This window comes from Tachyglossus aculeatus, chromosome 12 (assembly GCF_015852505.1).
Source record: "Tachyglossus aculeatus isolate mTacAcu1 chromosome 12, mTacAcu1.pri, whole genome shotgun sequence".
Taxonomy (NCBI): Eukaryota; Metazoa; Chordata; class Mammalia; order Monotremata; family Tachyglossidae; genus Tachyglossus; species Tachyglossus aculeatus.
This window is the reverse complement of record NC_052077.1, coordinates 18,309,948-18,330,555: the sequence shown is the minus strand read 5'-3', so window position 1 is coordinate 18,330,555 and position 20,608 is coordinate 18,309,948. Positions and strand designations below refer to the sequence as shown.

The window sequence follows — 20,608 nt, the reverse complement described above, 5'->3', positions numbered from 1 at the left end:
TCCATCCTGGTTAAGTTCCACTCCCTTTTGAATAGCCATGGAGTGGTGCAAGGCATGCTGAAGTTAAAAGCTCAAGAATGACTGTTGGGTGTATTTTAAGTTGTCTTTTGGCTCAGAACTTCTTATTGCTGAAAGAAATAGTCTCTTAGCGTTTTCATAGCTGAATTCCAAAATCCTGGGGCCTTAACTGACCCAGTATGGACAGTACATCACATCTGATGCCTTTGTAGAGAGTCATGGCTCTGGAATATTGTAAAGCTCTGGTGTATGTGATCACATTCTGCAGTGATAGGACAGGCATTGTTACAGAAAGTGATATTGCATGTGGGTTGTCAGAGTTGACCTGGGAATTTCATTTGCTCTCCCTCAAGCCTATACTGGGAGAAGTAACCAGAAATGAAGTCGAATAAGAATACGAGAACACAATTTTATTTTCTTGAGCCGGTATCCAATTATCTGGTTTGGTGAAATTGGAAGATTTGTTGTGTGTTCGAAGGGAAGGCGTATTCGTATTTGTCTGATTTGCAAGGCACTGAAGACATTGTGATGCCCACCAGGAAGTGATCCTGGGTCAGGATCAGTGCTTCTGAATTGCCGACTTCAGGTTGGATCAGAAGACCAAGGCATGATTCACCAGGATACCTTCTTGTTGGTGGGTCTGGAGACTTGAAAGCTGGGGAGTTCTGAACAGCTGACTGGAGGCAGGGTGTGGGTACTTTTTAAAAACCCTCCTCCTGTAGATCATTTCTTAGGTTGGATTTTTATTCGCTTGTGGTTGACAGTTACCATTTATTGAGCAATTAGTGTATGATACCCACTTTTGATCCCCTCTCCAAATCCTTTAACTGAAATATCAAAACACTATTTCATCACATTATTTAAGGGGAGGTACAAAAAGCCCTGCCCGGGTTGGTTTATTTGAAATTTATTTTCTTAGGTCTATTTATGTGCTCTTTTCTTTCCTCTAATTATATGTCTCAACTTACGTCTATTGTTACCCTCATTATCTTGCATGTGGCAATAACTGGCTCTGCTGGCTAGGTGCAGTGCTCTGTCTCCCAAAATAGACCAGCCCTTCCTAGAAGGCACAGCCATCAGCTAGAGCAATCACCCCAACACACGTTACCTCCCACAAATCCCTATGGTTTCAGTATTGCTGCCGAGTATCATTTGGGCAGAAGTCTTTCCAGGATTTTGAATGTATTTTTGCCTTCTGAGGTGGTAGCCAAGTAAAGAAATGAGCCATCAAAAGCACGAGGAAGTTCATTTGGGGTGAGGCAAGTTTATAATGGTGGTGATGACAATAATAGCCATATTTAAGCGCTTACTATATATGTCAGAAGCTGGGATAGATACAAGATAATTAGGTCCAAAATGGGTTCACAGTCTAGTAGTGAATCCCATTTTGCAGATGAAGGAACTGGGGCCCAGAGAATTTGAGTGATTTGGCCAGTCACACAGCAGACAAGTGGGCACCCACCGTGCTTTAAATTTTTCTCTGACTAGTATCACCCCTGATCTCGAAACCTTCACAGGGACTGTATTTTGCACCTCACACACAAACTGTCTATCCATGCAAAGAAGGGCTAGCATTTGTGACACCTGTCCACATGTTTTGTTTTGTTGTCTGTCTCCCCCTTCTAGACTGTGAGCCCGTTGTTGGGTAGGGACCATCTCTATATGTTGCCAACTTGTACTTCCCAAGCACTTGTACAGTGCTCTGCACACAGTAAGCGCTCAATAAATACGATTGAATGGATGAATGAATTTGTGTTGGCATTGGGATAGCTTTGTGCCTGAGGCATCAATAAATATGATTGAATGAATCCAAAGAGGATCTAAGTCTTGAAAGGAGAAGAAATGAGTGTGTGTATGTTTGGAGAGAAGGATACTTAGCTGCCCTACTACTGCTCGCCCTTGAAGAAGAATTGTTTGGGCCGAGCTGAGGCAGGGACGTGGGGGGGGGAGACTGGAAGGAAGAAAATAGGGTGGCTTCAGGGACAGCATAATCTGAACCCTGGCGTTTCTTAGCATTGGAGGCCACCATCAGGGTGAGATGAAGTGTAGGGCCAGAGCAGAACTTAGGTATACTTAACCCCAACCCACATAGAAATGCTAATTGTCACATCCGACCTGGAATTCTGCTGCAGGTGCCTGCCGGTTGGGTTTGTAAAATGTGGCTATTTAGATCTCTAACCTTGACCTCATTTAGGTCTAAATAATTTGTGCATGTGTTTGTTGTTTGCAGTCTTTGTGTCTTACCTCTAGATCGTAAGCACCTTAAGAGCAGCTACTCGGTTGTCTTATTTTTGGTGGTTATTAACCTCGGAACCTAATACAGGGCCCTGTGCGTAAGCATTCAGTGAGTAATGATGGTGATGGCCATGGAAGGCCACAAGTTGAATGAGACAGAAATATACAAAAGTGATAATGGGTAACGTATTAAAAGATAAATCCAGGAAGTAACGCTTCTGAACTCATCTTTGGCCTAGCCTTCATTAGAGAATTGCTTTAGTGCCTTTTTGAGAGTCAGGGAAAATTTGTGTGGTCCAAATAAGAGTAACAAAAATACTGAATGCACTGGGAAATAAAATGAAGGATGATGAAAAGAGTTGGATTTAGTTCAGAGAAAATAAATCTTAAGGATTTTTCAGACATTTCAGACTTGATAATTAACATTCAGATATAGCCAGAACTTGATTTAAATCAAGAAAGTTTTTAAGATCTTCCTGGGAGTCATTTTGATTAAACATCGGATTATTAAGCAGGCTCCCAAAACTTTGGAGTCTTCACCCCTGGAAATCTTCAAGACTGAGGTAGACAACCTCTTTAAGAATAGGTGAACAAATACCTGTTTTAGATGGCTTATTAGAATGTAGTACTGCCCCGAGACAGGGGGACAGGGCTAAAAGGACTCTTCCACAGCTTCTGGGTTTTACAGTATGACATCAGTGATTTTTATTAATAACTTAGTTTCAAGTTGCCGTTATGGGTGGTTTCGTGTGTGAAAACCACACCAAGGCAAATTAAAAAAAAAATTATTCAAAAGAAAACAGTTGGAAGTCACGTGATAGAGTAATGAAAACCAAAGGGGAGAAATATACATTTTCATCTTTATCTGAAACAAAGCTTGACAACTTCAAATGCATCATTTATTTGGAACAGAGCTAAATGTTTTTCTTCAATATTTATTGTTGTTCTTCTTTGAATAATCACCCAGTCACTGATATTATTGGAGAAGAAACTAAGTAGCACTGAAATTGGAGGGGACCTTGGTGGAAAACGATTGGGCTTTGGGGGCCCAAAGAAGATGGTGTTAAGTCCAGGCCCTGGTGCCTCTGCCCTTGTCAGCTGAGAAGAGCAAAAGCTTGGGTGGAGGGAAGCTCATTGTGGGCAGGGAATGTGTCTGTTATATTGTACTCTTGCAAATGCTTAGTACAGTGCTTTGCACACAGTAAGTGTTGAATAAATATGATCGAATGAGTGAATAAATATAAAAAGCGTAGAAGAAGGAAGCAACATGGCCTGGAGGATAGAGCACAGGCCTAGGAGTCAGAAGGACCCGGCTCCGTCACTTTTCTGCTGTGTGACCTTGGGCAACTCACTTAACTTCTCTGTGCCTCAGTTACCTCATCTGTAAAACGGGGATTAAGCCTGGGAGCCCGATGTGGGACAGGGACAATATCCAACCTGATTAGCTTGTATCTACCCCAGCGTTTAGAACAGTGCTTGGCACATAGTAAGTGCTTAAGAAATGCCATCATTAAGATGACCCTGATTGGACATCTTGTCTCTTGAAAAACCCGGCCCTGGTTGAGGGAGAGGGGAAGCTTTGCTTTTGGAATCAGTCCAGCTGTATTTTAAGGCATGGTGAGGAGCTCTCCTCCCTCATTCAGTGAGTCTTGAGGAAATTGGTCCCTCATTCACTGCTTTTCTTGGACTGAGTGACCCTGCTGCTTTCTAGAGGAGACCCAGGGCTCCCTAAGGCGTGGGGCCTGGGGCACTTGTGAGAGATAACCATCAACAGGGAATAGTCTTAACTTGCATCAGCTAATTCTCCAAAAGACTGTCTTATGATGAGCGAATGTGTTTGCATTATAAAATCAGGGTAGTGTTGTAAAGTACAATGTAAGGTGTGCTATAAACTTGAAGGTTTTTTGCAACATTTAGGTGTAAAACTAGTGAATTCATCTAGTAAAAATATTGAAAGATCTACTGAGGTATTTAATTCATAGCGATTCAGAAGTCCTGCTTGATTGTCTTCAATTACTGTTCAAGTCCCTTGTAGCTACCTAGTGGAGTTTATTGCTGAATTGTACTGTCCAAGCACTTAGTGCTCTGCACACAGTAAGTGCTCAATAAATACGATTGAATGAATGAAAATGAATGGATTTAAAAAGTTTTAGGCCGGTCTAGGATGCTTTTTAGATAGATAAGCCAAAGTAGGATATGGAACCCGTTTAGGAGTTTCTTCTGATGTAAGTGTGAGTTGGGTTTGTTATCTTGTTTTTGATTCACAGGAAACAAAGTGGTGTAGATGTGGTATGTTGGATTTTCGTCTTGCCAGAAAAACTGTTTTTCATACATCTGGGTTAGCTACTTAGAGTGATAATTGGTCTTTGTCAGTCATAAAAAGAAATTATCCCACAATCATTAAAATTTCCCTAATTCGGGTAAGCTGTCATTCTTAGATGTAAGCTCGTTTTGGGTAGGGAAGGTGTTTCACAACTCCATTGTACTGTACTTTCCTAAGAGCCTAGTACAGCGCTGTGCACACAGTATGCACTCCATAAATACCATTGATTGATAAACTCCTGAAATTTGGCATTTCTATAATAGTTTATGTTCCAAAGAGTGTTTTATAATCTTTAAAAACTATTTATCAAGAAATTTGTTTAGATTCTTGACCAACTTTTGTCTATCATGGGGCACATTCTCTTGTTTAGAGGTCACAGTAACTCCTTTTTTTGCCTTAGGGTGAAAACCGCTGTCCTGATACAGAACTTCTCAATCAGGCCCACTGCTTTGGTATTGTAGCTGCTCCATTTCTTAATCTCAATTGGCCCATCCTTCTGGATGATTTTCCAGAAATGGCAGCCTTCATCTGTAATTGTGGAATGAGCACCAGCTAGCCCTGATCAGCAGATCATTTCTAGCTTTTCTATCCCGGAAGCCCTGAACATCTATAAAGCTTCCTGGGTATGCATATCTACCTCCATCATCCCCGCTTCCCCTTCTCTCTTCTCCCCCCAAAACCTCTCCCCCCACATACACACACACACACACACACACACACACTCTAACGTACTACTATTCAGGAAAAGCTTAGTGGTTGGGATTGTCTGCTTCACTATATTTGGCTTCAGCTAAAAACAGTAGGTCCAGCATCGTAGTAGGCTTTCAAGAGTTTCTTGAAATAGATGAGAGTTCCTAGTGAATTTGTGAGGGCTAACTTTGGCTGGCATTGTTCTCCTGAATATTTCTCCTTTGGAGTCGAGTGGTCCTCTGCAAGGTTCATTATTTATCTTTTAGGATGGGAAGTTTTATTTGATTTGAGGCCAGGCAGGGCAGGAATGGCTGCTGCTGATAACCCCGCCCCAGGCTCTTCAGGAGTCGCACGCAGGCACAGGACTGACCAGCCGTACCCCTGTCTGCACAGCCCAAGCCAAGGGCTGTTGGTGCCCTAGATCTGAGCCAAGGCACAAAGCCCTCAGTTTACATTTCAAGTGGGATCCAAGGCTGAAAGGACACCAGAGATTTGAGCATGCCTATTCCCTTGTGCCATGATCTCTGATTAAGACTACCTACTGCAAAGCTGAGTCTTTGAATCGATAGTCAATTCTTTGTAGTATATGCAGAGCACTGCAGTGGGCCCCTAAGAACATACAATATAGGGAAAAAGACCTATTTCTTCCCTCACCAAAGACCCAGTCCCTGACCTCAAGGAGCTTGCAGTGTAACAGGAAAGGCAAGAGGATACAAATCCCAAACATAGACCAGGTAAAAGGAGAACAGACAGAGTACAGGCTGAATGCTCGATAAACGTAGATGTCGTGACTGATAAACAATGTAAGCATCTTTTGCTCTGATATTATATTCTGGTCTTTGCCTAGGGCCTCTGTTACTTGGAGGTTTATTTTAATAAACCGTGAAAATCACCGGCCTGAGGTCTATAATAAATCAAGCAATGAGTATAATGAGAACTTCAGTAGCCCTAAAAAGAAACATAATATGTAATTTTTTTAGGTGGAGGGGTGATTTTATGGTGACTTTTATTAGTGGGAAACTCTTGAAGCAGCTTATTGTTGTAAATGTAGGTGGGGCCAAAGCAAATTTTGGGGCCAACTTTTATGACTCTAATGATTATTGAAAATAATTTCAAAGTCTGCTAACATGTTTTTATGTGGGTTTGCCTTCTTAATATCCTCTGAGGAAGAATGGAAGAACTGTATAAGGACAATGTTAACTATCATTTATCTCCTTTTGGACAGGGCTCATGTCTACCAACTTTATTGAAGTGTACCCTCCCAAATGCTTAGTATGGCGCTCTGCAATAGTAAAAACTCAAATAATATTGATTGATCATTTGTGCAGAATAGTTTTAGTTTAAAACGATTGTGTTGTTACTCGTTTTACTTTTTTTTTTTTTGCTCACCAATGTCCTGTGGTTTGAAAACTACCCTAGAGATAGTGAGATGGAATCTGCAGATGTGAATGTACAATGAGACTCCACTAAGTACGTCTACAAAACTAAAGTAGTACATTTTTCTGGCTCCTTGCCATTTGGTACGACCGTTGCTCCTATCTGATTTATTTTGTCCTTCTTCCCCTTTAGGCTGTGAGCTTAGTGCAGTCAGGAATCGTGTCTGCCAACTGTATTGTACTTCTCCAAGAGCTTAGTACAATGTCCTGCGTACAGTAAGCATCTAATAAATACCATCGATTGATTGCAAAGACATCAGAAGTTAAAAGGGGAGGATGTGCCTTACTGTTTGCGAGTGATTCATTTTAAATTTTTTTGCAGTAGTGATGGTGGCTTGCTCCATGCCATCCACACTTTCACATCATTCCCACTATTTACCAATCAATCAGTCATAGTCATTGAGCCCTTACTATGTGCAGAGCACTGTATTAAGTGCTTGGGAGAATACACCATAACAGTTGGTGGATACATTCCCTGTTCACAAGGAGGTTAAAATCTAGAGGGCTGTTTGTCCAGCAGCATGCGTTGTGAGAGGTTGAGGGAGAATCATCATCATCATCATCATCAATCGTATTTATTGAGTGCTTACTATGTGCAGAGCACTGTACTAAGCGCTTGGGAAGTACAAATTGAATGTGTATGTTCTTTGGAGAAGCAGCTTGGCCTACTGGTTAGAATTTGGGCCTGGGTGTCAGAAGGACCTGGGTTCTGATCCCAGCACCGCCACTTGTTTGCTGTGTGACCTTGAGCAAGTGCCTCAATTACTTCATCTGTAGAATGGCCCCATGTGGGACACGGACTGTGTCCAACCTTGTTAACTAGTCCCTATCTCAGCACTTACTGCAGTGCTTGGCACATAGTAAGCACTAAGCAAATATCATTAAAAAAGAAAACAATGTCTCCTCTAGACTGTTAGCTATTTGGGGGCAGGGAACGTGTCTGTCAACTCTGTTATGTTGTGCTCTCCCAAACGCTTAGTACAGGACGCTGCATATAGTAAGTGCTTGATAAATGTATCACGAAACAGATTTGAGACCTCAACCATAACAGGTGTCTCTGTATTGTCACTCATTTTATTTTGGAGTAAAATACTTCCAGTGACTTATTAAGGGTCAGGGGATATTCCCCCTTTTGGACAGTAGAAATAAAAGAAAAGTTTATTTATTACTGGCTATAGAGACCTACAAGAAGATCACTTTACCGTTGTGATAATAATTTGCTTTGTTTCCATGTAGACAATGTAAACTGCCTCAGGTTTTGTTTTGGGTTGATTTACTAATTTTTTTTTCTAAATGATGTAGCATTTTGATCCCAGGTGCATTTCTTGATTTATTTATTTTTTTCCTGTAGAGTGCACTTGGATTTGAATCATTTATCACTTCAGCTGAAGTATACAATTGAGGGCATAGATTTCCATTTGAATTTCATTCTGGTTTAAAATGAGGTTGTTATTTGTTTTACTTGTTGTTTTTTTCTCACCAATGCCCTATCTTTTCCTGAACTCTTCCAGCAAGTGATTTCTCTGTCACTGGTCGAGGGAAATAGGAACTGTAAAGTGAGGCTGGCTGTGCTTTTTTTTTCTTTTTCTTTTTTCTTCTTTGGGCAAAGTTAGCTTCTTGTGGTCAGTGCCCATGGTACAAAGAGGACACTTAGAATTCTGTGTTGCCTCAGTGAAGAGAGATTCCCGACCTAAGCTCGAGCCTGAGAGTAGGGATTAAGATAAAATGTGGTGCCAATGGGTCATGATTTGTGAAGTTTTCTTCATCAGCTCTACAGCCCGCCTGGATCTGGTGTTTGGAATGTTAATAAATAACAATGGCATTTATTAAGCGCTTACTATGTGCAAAGCACTGTTCAAAGCGCTGGGGAGGTTGACAAGGAGTTCCTCTTACTAGGTTGTTGCTGAGTTGGCTAGATTACTGAGTAACGGAGTCACTTGGGGTTGATTCGGAATCTCATTTCCTGGCTATTCCAAAGAGCCTGAAGTAAGAAGTTGATTTCCTAGGGTCTTTGTGGTATTGAGATTTTGTAAGTAAAGGGGAGAGAGGAGGGGCAAGGAGCCAGGGGCTCTATTATTCCTATTTACAGTTGTCTCAAGGGTTTTGTTCCTTGATGGCACCAAGCCACTTTCTTCTATCTAAAGGCAAACTTTTCCTCTATACATTACTGGAAAACAAGGTGCTTGCGTCTTCCTCTCTTATCCAAGTGGAAGCACAAATTGATGGATTAATAATTGGTATTTAAATGCTCATTATGTGCCAAGCATAGTACTAAGCGCTGGGGATAGAGACAAGATAATCAAGCCGGACACTGCGGGTGTTGGGGGGAGGGCAGTTGACAACGTTTCAGTCTATACCACGCAGCAGAGAGGCCCTTTTCTTTTGGCAGGGAAAGGAGGCATTCTCAAGCTATTCCTCTGGTTTTGACCCCCCCATTTTCCAGAGAACTCTGTGTTTATATTGCACTCTCCTAATCGCTTAGTACAGTGCTCCACACACACAGTAAGCGCTCAATACCATTTGATTGATCTCAGCCTCCTCTTGCCGTATTTCCATTTATGGGAGTGGGAGAGTTCTCTGCTTCTTTACCTCAGATTTCAGATATATAGACTACTTACTGGCTGCCTCACCTTCTGTAAAGAGAGGCCGTGGGTTTCAGGTGAATTGAAGGGAGGAAGTTGGTAACAATTCTGCGGGAGCCTACAGGGACTCTGCAGGATAAAGTTCAGATCCATACCAAAGGATGCACAAAAGCCTATTAATTACAAAAGATGAGGGAACCGGGCCGGGATTGATTAGGTGTAAGGGAATGCTAAGTTTTAAATAGCTTTAAGTTTAGATCAGATATTTTAATTGACCCTTTTCTGTTTTTAAATGGAAAACGAGAAAAGTGTATGCAGGCCATGAGATGAAAAACAGGTTAATTTTTAAAAATGAGATCATTTGGAATGATACCAAATAGCTTATCTGCAGTTTAAATGCACCTCTGAAGCAAATTTCCAGCAAATCTGCTAAATGCAAAGAAAACAAAATGGTGGGAGCGGCTTTAATTTAAACACTGGGTATTCAGAGGTCAGCAAATGTCTTTGGTAAGGCTTGAGAGAGAACCAAATCACCCTGAGGAGAAGGGATTTATCACACAGATCTCTGGCTTCATATTGGTGTGAGGAGGAGGCAGTGGCACAGAAAAGGAGAGCAAAAGAAGCAGGTGAAATTGCGGAATTGGATTCTCCTGGAAAAACCCATCGTAGTTTGTTTTTATAGATCTGAAGTAGAGAGGTTATGACTCATAGTTATCCCAGACAAACCCCATTACCATAACAACACACTTCTATAATATTGATCGTTTGTCCCTCCAATGGTACTTTAAAACTAGATCTTATTAAATCTGGTCTCTAGTTGCAAATTGCTACGATTTGTTTATGAGCATACTAAAAAAAATGAACCAAAACTATTACCCAATTTGGTTCTTTCATACAAGAGCCTCTTACATTGATTGCAAGCTCATCAACATTTACCTTGCGTGGAACAGGCTTTAGTCTTCCGTAATTGTTTTTTGAACTATCAAGCATACCATCCTAGTGCAAATATCAGATGCTGCTTGTGGGTCAGGACTCACTGCCTCTATTCTGCCTTCGAAGTTTTAGTTTCATAGTCTTAGGGTGTGTTTATTCCTAGCATATAAGGACAGTTATCGTTATGCAATGTGTGAGGCTCCGTATTGAGTGCTTTTTGAAGTCAGAGCAAGATAACCTTCATCCCATTAAGTGATCTTAATTTGCAAAATTCAAATTTTTAGGTGGTTCAGGAAGATGTTTTTTTCACCCAACTATGCAAGCATTATGTAAATCTGACAAGCTTCCTTGGGAATTTGTGATTTATGATCATCAAGTACAAAGAATGTCATTCTGGTAAATTACTCTTGTAACTGTTCGGGGAAGGCTGGGAGGTAGAGAGGAAGGACACCCAAACTTCTAAAAACTTTTAAATACTTGTAGAGAATGTTGCCTTTTGTGTGTGAAAATGGCACTACTGATAGTGAGAATTCATTCACAAGGGTGACTGTCTTTTAGAGATTATCTCTTCCACCCAGATGTAAGGCCCTCTTCCACCCAGATGTAAGGCCCTGTTTAAGTCCCATTTCCCATTTAGGGTGAGCATTGCATCTGGAATGCCTGTTCAGCTAGTTTTCCGCTGGGCTGATGGCTCTCCAGTACAGATCAGCACTGGATGCTTGTATTGGTAGTTTTTGTTTTCAAATGTCTGACAATATAGGCTTTTCAGGCTTCCAAGAGCCTCTCTGTGGCTTCTTATGACACCCTCATGTTACCTATTGTACATTACTTTACATCGTACATTACATTACAAAACAGTGCTTTGCACATAGTAAGCTCTTAACAAATACCATCATTATTATTATTATTATTATTATTATTACATTCATCCAGTATTTGCACCTCAGTTAAGGCCATAGTGGTTTCATAAAGGGTTCCAAAGCAAAAAAGTTATGAATGGCCCAGCAAATGGTTAGAAGTAAACACATCAGTCATCCCCGTAAGTTAAATCTACTTGAGGTTTATTTTTGAGACTAGAAATGATTTAAAAACTCAAACTTTTAAATAGTTTAAAAAAATGTTTGGCAGAGGCGACTGCCAGAGGGGTGTCTGTATTTTTTTAGTACCCTCAGTGGCTGCTCAAACACCCACTGTTGTGGCTCCCTCAATAGCAGACTAGAACAAAGCGGAATGAAGCTGCCTTTATTACAGAGGACTGAGTTGGGGAGAGGGGAAAGGCACGTCTTAGGACATGGGTTGATTCGTTTTTCCTGGGGATGGTGGTGGGTTCTACTGACCCAGATGCACACTGTCTCCTTCCTGCGGGGACCATAAAGTATCTGCCTTGGGAGGCAGCTAATAACAACAGTAGTTATAGTCTGCGCCCTTGGAACAGGATGTCTCCATGAGGCCTTGTCGATGGCGACATTGTATTCTCATCCTTGTTGTGAGGCATTGGGGCATATGGTGCTTAGGCTGCTTGTAAGAAAGGGTGGGAGCCTTTTTTTGTCTACTTAATAAAAACCGAAGGAAACTATCATTTACAGTAAGATGATAGCAGTTTCATCACCTACTTGACATTTTTTTATGGTATTTGTGCTTACTATGTGCCAAAGACTGTACTAGGTAGTGGAGTAGATACAAGCTGATCAAGCCTATAGTCCCTGTTCCACATGGGGCTCATAGTCTTAATCCCCATTTTATAGGTGGGATAACTGAAGCTCAGAGAAGTTAAATGACTTGCCCAAGGTCACACAGCAGACACGTGGCAGAGCTGAGATTAGAACCCAGGTCCTTTCTGACTCACAGGCTTGTGCTCTATCCACTAGGCCACGCTGCTTCTCTGACATTTAACTTCCACATTTCTTTTGAGTAGTTGCTGTGTAGGTTGCTTGACCGGGTATCTTTACACATGATTTTGACCACATTCTCCTGTCCCCTACCAACACCCTAACCCCACCGGGCCTTATCGTTCCATTAAGTTTATCGCTGATTTTAGTTGAATTCTACAAATGTCATGCGTATTTGTCTCAAGGCCAGGGCTGGATTAATGCAGCAGCTTTAGGATCTTGCACCCAGGTCGTTGGGCTGAGGGTGAAGGGACCTGCTGACCTCCCCATGATCAAGCGTGGGCCCTGTGGATTGTAAGTCTCTGCTGTATTGTGTGCTGCCCAATAAGGGCAAAAAAGGCCTAAAATTTCTTGGGCAAAGGTAGGAAATTTTTCAGGGTACCACTCTCTTCATTCCCACATGTGGTTGATGGTGCCTTTTTCCCAGAGGCCTGCACTTGCTCATCACCTGGAGTAGCCCCATTCCTTCCACACTCATCCCACCGTCCTCTTCCCCCATGTCCTCTTCATCCCCCTCCCCACCTTCTCCCGCACCAGTGCGACTAGGGTGGGAAAGGTCCTGGGCCCTGGGTGGATCGTGGCCCCTGCACCATCTGACAAGTCCTGAGCTCGTGAGTGGCTGAATCCCTGGGCGCATTAGGGTCATAGATTGTTTCTTTAAAGCCCCTGGTCTCCCAACTGAAATGGGAGAGTGGAATTTTAGGTTTTTTGTATTCTTATAATGTAATTGTAGATAGACATTTTTGACTTTTGCACATAAGGCATATTTGTGACCATAATCATCATTGAATGTACCCCACATGGCAGTAACCAGCACCAGTAGTGGGGCACAGAGGATCCCCAAGCTTGGAGCTTCACAGAGCCCAGTACCCATCACCCTGTCTTCCTCCAGGTTGAGTGTACAGAGCCCAACGCTCTATGTGCTTTCCCCAGGTGGTGAAGAGCAGAGAGATGGGGGATGAAGAGGGTGAGGGGCAAGAGGGCAGTGGCTGGCAATGATAAAAGCCTACATAATTCAGACCCTCCACCCTTGCCCAGCCACTCTTCAATCCCCATTGTCTTACCCTAGATGTAGGGGGAAGGAAAATCCTCTCTCCCCACTGCCAAAAAAAAAATCTGGGTTGGGGGTATGTGTGGGGACAAGGAAGCAATATAGAGTGCGGCATGGCCCCAAGAGAGTGAAAGACCCCCCAGGATGTGGGTGGGTGCTACACAGGGCTAGTGGCATTATCGCCACTGGGGCAATGGGGAAGGTTTGAACCAAAATTCCCCTGCGGCCGAGTTGTGGCTGCCTGCCTGGCTAGTGACAAGGGCTGCCGGAGGATGGGCCAGAAACCTCACCTGATGGCAGGTGAGGGCTTTGTGCGTGGGCTCAGCCCAGGGGCACTGCGGCCCTCGGCTCAGGATGTGAAGGTGGGGGAATGGCTGTTCAGTCCTGTGCCTGCATGCGCTTCCTGAAGAGCCTGGGGAAGGGTCATCAGCAACAGCCATTCCTGCCCTGCCTGGCCTTAGGCCTCAGAGTGGTGGAGTGGGATTGGGGGTTCAGTTGCCAACCTTCCTGGCCATCACTTGTAATAATAACAGTAATGGTAATGATGGTATTTGTTAAGTGCTTACTCTGTGCCAAGCACTGTTAATCAGGTAGGTAACTGAGGCCCAGTGAAGTGACTTGCCCAGGGTCACCCAGCAGACCCTGTGGATTAGAACCCAGGTCTTTCTGATTCCCAGGCCTGTGCTCTATCCACTAAACCTCACTGCCTCCAAATTGAAATGAAGGGAGAGGGGGTGGAATTTTAGTGTAGATTAATCTTGCAATGTAATTGTAGATAGAAGTTTCCATCTTTTACACATAAGGCATTTGTTGTAGAGGCCTAAGGCAACACTGACTTGGTGATTCCTGGTGCTTGGGAGCTTCCAGGAACCACCAGAAGGCACCTGGTTAGGGGTAAAGTTGTCATCATGGACAGCCATCATTACATTCTGCTGTGTGTTCATTGTAACACGCCATGTCCGCTGCATTTCTTTGTTTTGTATTAGCGAGAGGTGGCAGCAGGCAATAGCCAAAAGAGTGTTCCTACTTCCAAGGAAGGGACTGGGAACAGACTTAGTCAATCAGCGGTATTAATTGAGTGCTTAATGTGTGCAGAACACTGTACTAAGCGCTTGGGAGAATGTGCAGTAGCCTCACCCTTTCCACCCCTCCTGTTTTCCTCTCTTTTTCTACTCCTTCCTGTCAACAGTGCTTGAGTGCTGAGGAGCAGAGCCACTGCAGAGCCACCTCTGAGTTCCTCATGTCTTAGTGCAACACTGATAAAAATGTTCACTCTTCACAAACTACCTGATATATTTCAGAATTAAGAAAAGAGCTTTTATATTGACAACTCCTTGGGCAAGTTAGAAATACTACAATTTAGGACCTTTTCTCTAGCCCTGCTGCAGCAAATCTGCCAACCTCTTATTACCGCCCAAAGTTTCATGTCTTAGTGTCTGTGAAAGACACTATGGTCTTACCTTGGGGTAGTAGGATCAGAAATCTTCTCTATCAGTTTCTGAGCTGCAGTGGCAGGGCTTTGTCAAAGGGAAAACCAGAAGGGCAAGGGAAGGAGTTGCTGATGGAGACGTATCCTCCCACGTGTCTCCTGGGTGACTAAACCACTCGTTTTGGATTCTCACTGCCCAGGGTGAGGCTGTAATTACCCGCACTGCTCCCCTTATAGGGGCTGCCGGAGGCAGCAAATGTTTAATTTTGGTCGTTTCAGAAAAGCGTTGCGGAGCTGGGGCTCTGAGGAAGCATCTCTACAGAGGACGAGAGAGACTTGCTGTCCCCTAACAGGCCCGCTACACTGTGGTCCCTGATCCAGCTGCACTTCCAGAGCCAGAATCATTCCCTTGTGGCCGTGAGCAATACGGGGCCAGTCCACTCTCGAGACTTCTTCCTCTTTACTTTGTCGAAAGGCCCGATCTTCTGGAAAGTTAACGGCCCTGTGGTAATATGGTCATTTTCATCATAGAGGTTATTCGTGTTTCTAAATTTCCCCCCTCTTCTGAAAATCAGTAGAAAAGCCGCGCGGCTCAGTGGAAAGAGCACGGGCTTTGGAGTCAGAGTTCATGGGTTCAAACCCCAGCTCCGCCAATTGTCAGCTGTGTGACCTTGGGCAAGTCACTTCACTTCTCTGGGCCTCAGTTCCCTCATCTGTAAAATGGGGATTAAGACTGTGAGCCCCACGTGGGACAACCTGATCACCTTGTACCCTCTCCAGCGCTTAGAACAGTGCTTTGCACATAGTAAGCGCTTAATAAATGCCATCATTATTATTATTACTAGTGTTCAGTCTTTTGGAACTGCGGTTTAGAGATGAAAACATTCTGTTAGGTCTAATCTTGCCCATCCCCATGCCTCTTTAAGATAATTTCCTTCATGGTTGTTCCCATTGCTTTCTCATTTCAATTTATTCAACCTACTGTTGATTTGGGGAGAGAGAGAGAGAAAACAATAAATTATTTTTTCTTCTTGATGTGCAGATTCACCCTTAATACAGAAACTTTGGCATATATAAAGAGAAATATTTTATCCACTCCTTTACAAATCCAAATCTACCATCTCTTAGCAAATTTGTTTCATAGGGACATAAGTAGGTTATAGTAGAGACCTCTTTTTAAAAATTTGCCTTATTTCTAAAGGAGGAGTTAAGTGACTCAGACATATTTTTAAATGTTTTTTTTTTTTCAACGAAGAAGGCGGAAAATAGTAAAGTTTATGCAAGAGAGTAAAATAATCTTAGGTTGAAGAATTGGGTGAGTTGGAGGGAGAAGCTTGGCTGTGAGGATCTAGATTGGCCTGATTCTGATTTCTGCTATTGATAATGGCTTTAGTCTTTTAGACTGTGTGCCCACTGTTTGGTAGGGACTGTCTCTATATGTTGCCAACTTGTACTTCCCAAGCGCCTAGTACAGTGCTCTGCACACAGTAAGCGCTCAATAAATACGATTGATGATTGATGATAATGGTGCATAGTGTAATGGGCCCCAGCAGTCATCCAGGATCACTTACAAAATTGCTAGCCCCAGGCTGCTAAATAATAATAATAATATTTCTTAAGCACTTACTGTGTGTCAAGAACTGTACTAAGCGATGGGGTAGGTAAAAGCCAATCAGGTCAGACACTGTCTCTGTCCCACATGGGGCTCACAGTCTTGTTGCCCATTTTACAGGTGATGTAACTGATGCACAGAGAAGTTAAGTATCTTGTCCAAGGTCACAGAACCGGCCTGCGGCCGAGCTGGGATTTGAACCCACATCCTCCGACTCCCAGGCCTGAGCTTTCCACTAGGCCACACTGCTTCTCATCTTGTGCCACAGCCACCCTTTACTGCCTTCTGGCATCCAGCTGGCGGGGGCTCTGATGCTAAGCAGGAGGAAGGGTAGAGTCCCTTCAGCAAGAGAGTGGATACCACCCTCTTTTCTTCCCCTGGAGGTCCCTACGGATCTTTGGCCTGCTCAGAACCGAGGGAGCGAGGAGTCCAGAATGGTTCCCTTGTCGGCCTCCCATCCTCTTCCCTGCCTCCTACCCCTCCCTTTCTCCCCCCAGCCCTTTTCAGAGTTCCCCAAGCAAGGGAGAGTAGCAAGGCAAGGGTTTCAATGGGATAGGGAGTAGAAACAGAAATAGACTATTTTGAAAGAAAGACAGGGCAGCGAAGGGCAGCTCGCCTCTCTGCTCCTAAATTTGGAGGCTAATCCCGGAACCACATTTGTCAGATGTCTGCAGAACACAGCTGCCTGCTGTGTCACCTGAGCTTCTGATTTCTACCCAGGGCAGGTCTTCGAAGATCCAAGCCCGGTGCTCATGTGAAACTTTTTGTGTGTGAGTCCTTTGGGCGGTAATAAGAGGCTGGCAGATTTGCTGCAGCAGGGCTAGAGAAAAGGGCCTAGGTTGTAGTATTTCTGACTTGCCCAAGGAGTTGTCAATATAAAAACTCTTTTCTTAATTCTGAAATATATCGGGTGGTTTGGGAAGAGTGAGCATTTTTATCAGTGTTGCAGCATTGTCTTTTAAAGGTCGTGAGTTGTCATAAGAAAGGGCAGAAAGCAGTGCAGGTAAATCATTTTTGGAATGGACCCAAATAGCTTTTTAAGATGAGCTTCCATTTCCTTCAGAGTTGCAAAGAGCAAAGCTTATGTGTTTTTTAATTTAGGGGAAAAAACTGGAAAGTGGGAAAATGGAGCAAAAAGTAAATTATCTTAATGTTGTTGTTGTTTTTTTAAATCATCGAATGAATGCCCTTTCCTGTGAAAATGTAATCTTGGTGCTGAGGCCAGAGTGAGTCTGTGAAGCTAGAACAGGGCTGTATGTCATTTTATCATGTGACACTGCTTCTGATGTTTGTTCTAAACATTCAGTAGTGTAGGGGGAAATGTAGAACTGGTACTTGCTGTGTAGTCTGACTGCAGTTCAGTGTGGCATTATTGATCCCTTACTGTGTGCAGACTACTGTACTAAGCGCTTGGGAAAGTACAATACAGAGGAGTAGGTAGACACATTCACTGCCCATAAGGAGTGTACAGATTAGAGGAGGACCCTACACTTATTTCAGGTCATGAGGTGCAGCTGTACTAGGGGAGCCAAAAGTTGAAGGATTTTTTTTCCTGTATCTAGTCAATCAATCACTGATATTTATTGAGGAACAGCATGGCCATAGTGGAAAGAGCACAGAACTGAAAGTCAGAGGCCCTGGGCCCTAATCCTGGAGCTGGCTCTGCCAGATATGTGCTGGTTGATCTTGGGCAAGATCCTAAACTTCTTTGTGCCTTAATTTCTTCATATGTAAAATGGGGATTAAATCCTGCCTAGTCCGGGAGCCCACATGTGGGACTGGGACTGTGTGTGTGGCCTAGTGGTTAGACCATGGGCAAGGGAATCAGAAGGACCTGAGTCTGCCGCTTGTCTGCTGTGTGACCATGGCAAATCACTTAACTTCTCTGTGCCTTAGTTACCCCATCTGTAGAATGGGGATTAGGACCGTGTCCAACCCAATTTGCTTGTTTCCACTGCAGTGATTAGTTATAGTGTCTGGCACATAGTAAGTGCTTAACACTATTCCTCTAGACTGTAAGCTTGCTCTGGGCAGGGAATGTGTCTGTTTATTGTTGTACTGAATTTTCCCAAGCACTTAGTACACTGTTCCGCACACAGTAAGCACTCAAGAAGTATGATTGAATGAATGATTGTGTATCTACCCCACTGCTTAGTACAGTGCTTGGCATACAGTAAGTGCTTAACAAATGCCACATACCAAAACATGTTTATCCTTAGAAGTAGTGTCATTTATTAATTCATAACAAGGCAAAATAAGAGATTGAGCACAAGAGGAAAAAAATAGGGTCTTTTACCTTCTTTCAAAAGTATTTGAGTAGCTAACACAAAGGATGTAGTAGGAAAGCAGTTTAGGATGACAGCAGAGCTAGTTATATAACATTCAATGGTATTTGAGTGCTTAGTACAGTTCATGTGCACTCTTCACTAACTGTAACTTTTGTAAAGATCTGTGTTCTTACCAAGTTTCTTATAATATTTTAACATCTACTAGTCTCCTTTCAAAAACATTGGTGAATCCCAGAGCATTGGAGGGATGTGTGGTAAAGCTCAATGCATTAATATTAGGCCCAGCAAGCGTCAGTGCATGAGTGGTCTTACCCTGGGAGAGAATAAATATTGGCTCAATTGGAATCTGTGTGGATTCCTGGTATGTTAAAATATTCTTCCCAAAAAACAGATTAGTGACTGTAGAGGAAACGTGGGTAGGAGAAAATCTTAAGAAAAGACTGCTCTTTTTTTAAAAAAAAAAATGAGTAGCTTTCACAGTATATTTATTTGCAATGACAAAGATAACATTTGTAGTAAATTTTAGTTACAGAGATCTTTACCATTTATTTTGTTGTCTAACCTACCTCATATAGAGGGGAGAGTAATAAATCAGGGGTGTTAAAACTTACCTCTTATTGCATCAGGAGAATCAGATACTTGGCTTGCAGCCAGATCCATTCTGTGAAATCAGTTACACTTTATTGAAATAAATGCCTGCTAAAACATCAAAAGGCATCAGTAGTGGGTAAAGGAACAGAGATTTAAGGGTTTTGGTGTCCCACGACTTGATTTAGGAGTAATTTATGTCAGCTTTGGAAGTTTTAACAATTATTAGACCCTTGCTTAGAGATGTGTTTTTTGTGCAAAAGGAGGAGGAACTTTTTAGAGCAAGAAAAGCAGAAATACAACATCTTGAGACCAAAGTTCCCAAATTAGAATGTGTTTCAGGCCAAATTTTGGTTTAGCTGACTGGTTTCTACTTTCAGTTAAGAAATGCTCTTGCTAATGATTATCAGATCTCAGTGGAAGGAATATTTTTTAACCCATCGTCAGAACTGGAAATTGAGGTTTACATCAAGGAAACACTACCTACAGCTTTGCCAGTGAAATATCATAGTTCCCCAATGCTTGCTTTTGGTGCCCTTTCTCCTCAGCTGTTGCCTGACACAATCCGTGCGGTTTTTTTCTAGGTGCTCAGAACATGAGTCTCATTCTGAATTCAGAGTTTGTATATTTGGCTTTTGTTTCCTCTACATGTCTGCAGCTGAAAGCTACAAGGAAACACAGATGGTGAAGATCAAAGAGGAGCCCATGGAGGTTGACATACATGACTCTCATGTCTCTATCTCACCCAGCCGGAATGTTGGTTATAGCACTTTATTGGGGCGAGAGAAAACCGAGCCCCCACAGAAGATGCCTGAGGACAGAGTGCCCCCTGAAAGAAATCTCTTCAGCCAGGACATATCTGTGAAGATGGCTTCAGAGCTTCTTTTTCAACTGTCAGGTAAAGTCATTATTAGGTCTGGCCAACATGTGTACTTAGGAAAATGGGAGGCACAAGGGACTGTAATAATCTAATAAGAGACTCTGTTCATGGGCCACAAAGTTTGCAGTTTGGCCGTCAACCTGGCCCTCCTGGGGCCCAGCGTGTCATGCTGGGGGACATGGTGAATTTTTATCACAAATTCACCATTTTCTTGTAAAGCAGCAACTCTGTCTGTCCCAGCGTTAAGGGTGGAAACCAGCATTGTTGAGCTGAGTCGAGTTGCTGGCTGAGACAGCAGCTGAGTGGGTGGAAGGAGAATTTATCTAATTGTAGCTAGAAGTTATGTGACATCAAGGTCCTAAAGAGGTAGCTGGGGGTAAGGGGGTGGAAAATGACAAAGCAAGAGTGCAGAGAACTTTACAGTAGATGAATGTGTTTGGAAATGAAAGTTTTGAGCAGCACATCACCCCTTTTGTGGGTTGGAGGGAAACTTAATACTTCGTTGTAGTTGTCTCTCTAAGAACATGAGAGAGGGAGAAGAAGGACCAGTCTCTCTTTTCTGTGATTTCCTCATTGTGTTGGGGAGACTCCCCTCCCCACTGTAACCCCTGAGCCTCCTGGACCTTGTCTCTGCTTCCTCTCTAAAGGAAAGAG

General features: G+C 43.0%; 1 protein-coding gene across 5 annotated transcripts in view; it reads left to right on the top strand.

The window, feature by feature from the left end:
- ZNF827 (zinc finger protein 827) overlaps positions 1-20,608 on the top strand; it is a 150,497-nt gene that overhangs the window by 58,784 nt on the left and 71,105 nt on the right. For all 5 annotated transcript variants that reach the window (XM_038754920.1, XM_038754921.1, XM_038754923.1 and 2 more), the window contains exon 6: positions 19,733-19,972. In XM_038754920.1, coding sequence (XP_038610848.1) covers positions 19,733-19,972 — 240 coding nt within the window. The remainder of the gene's footprint in view (positions 1-19,732; positions 19,973-20,608) is intronic.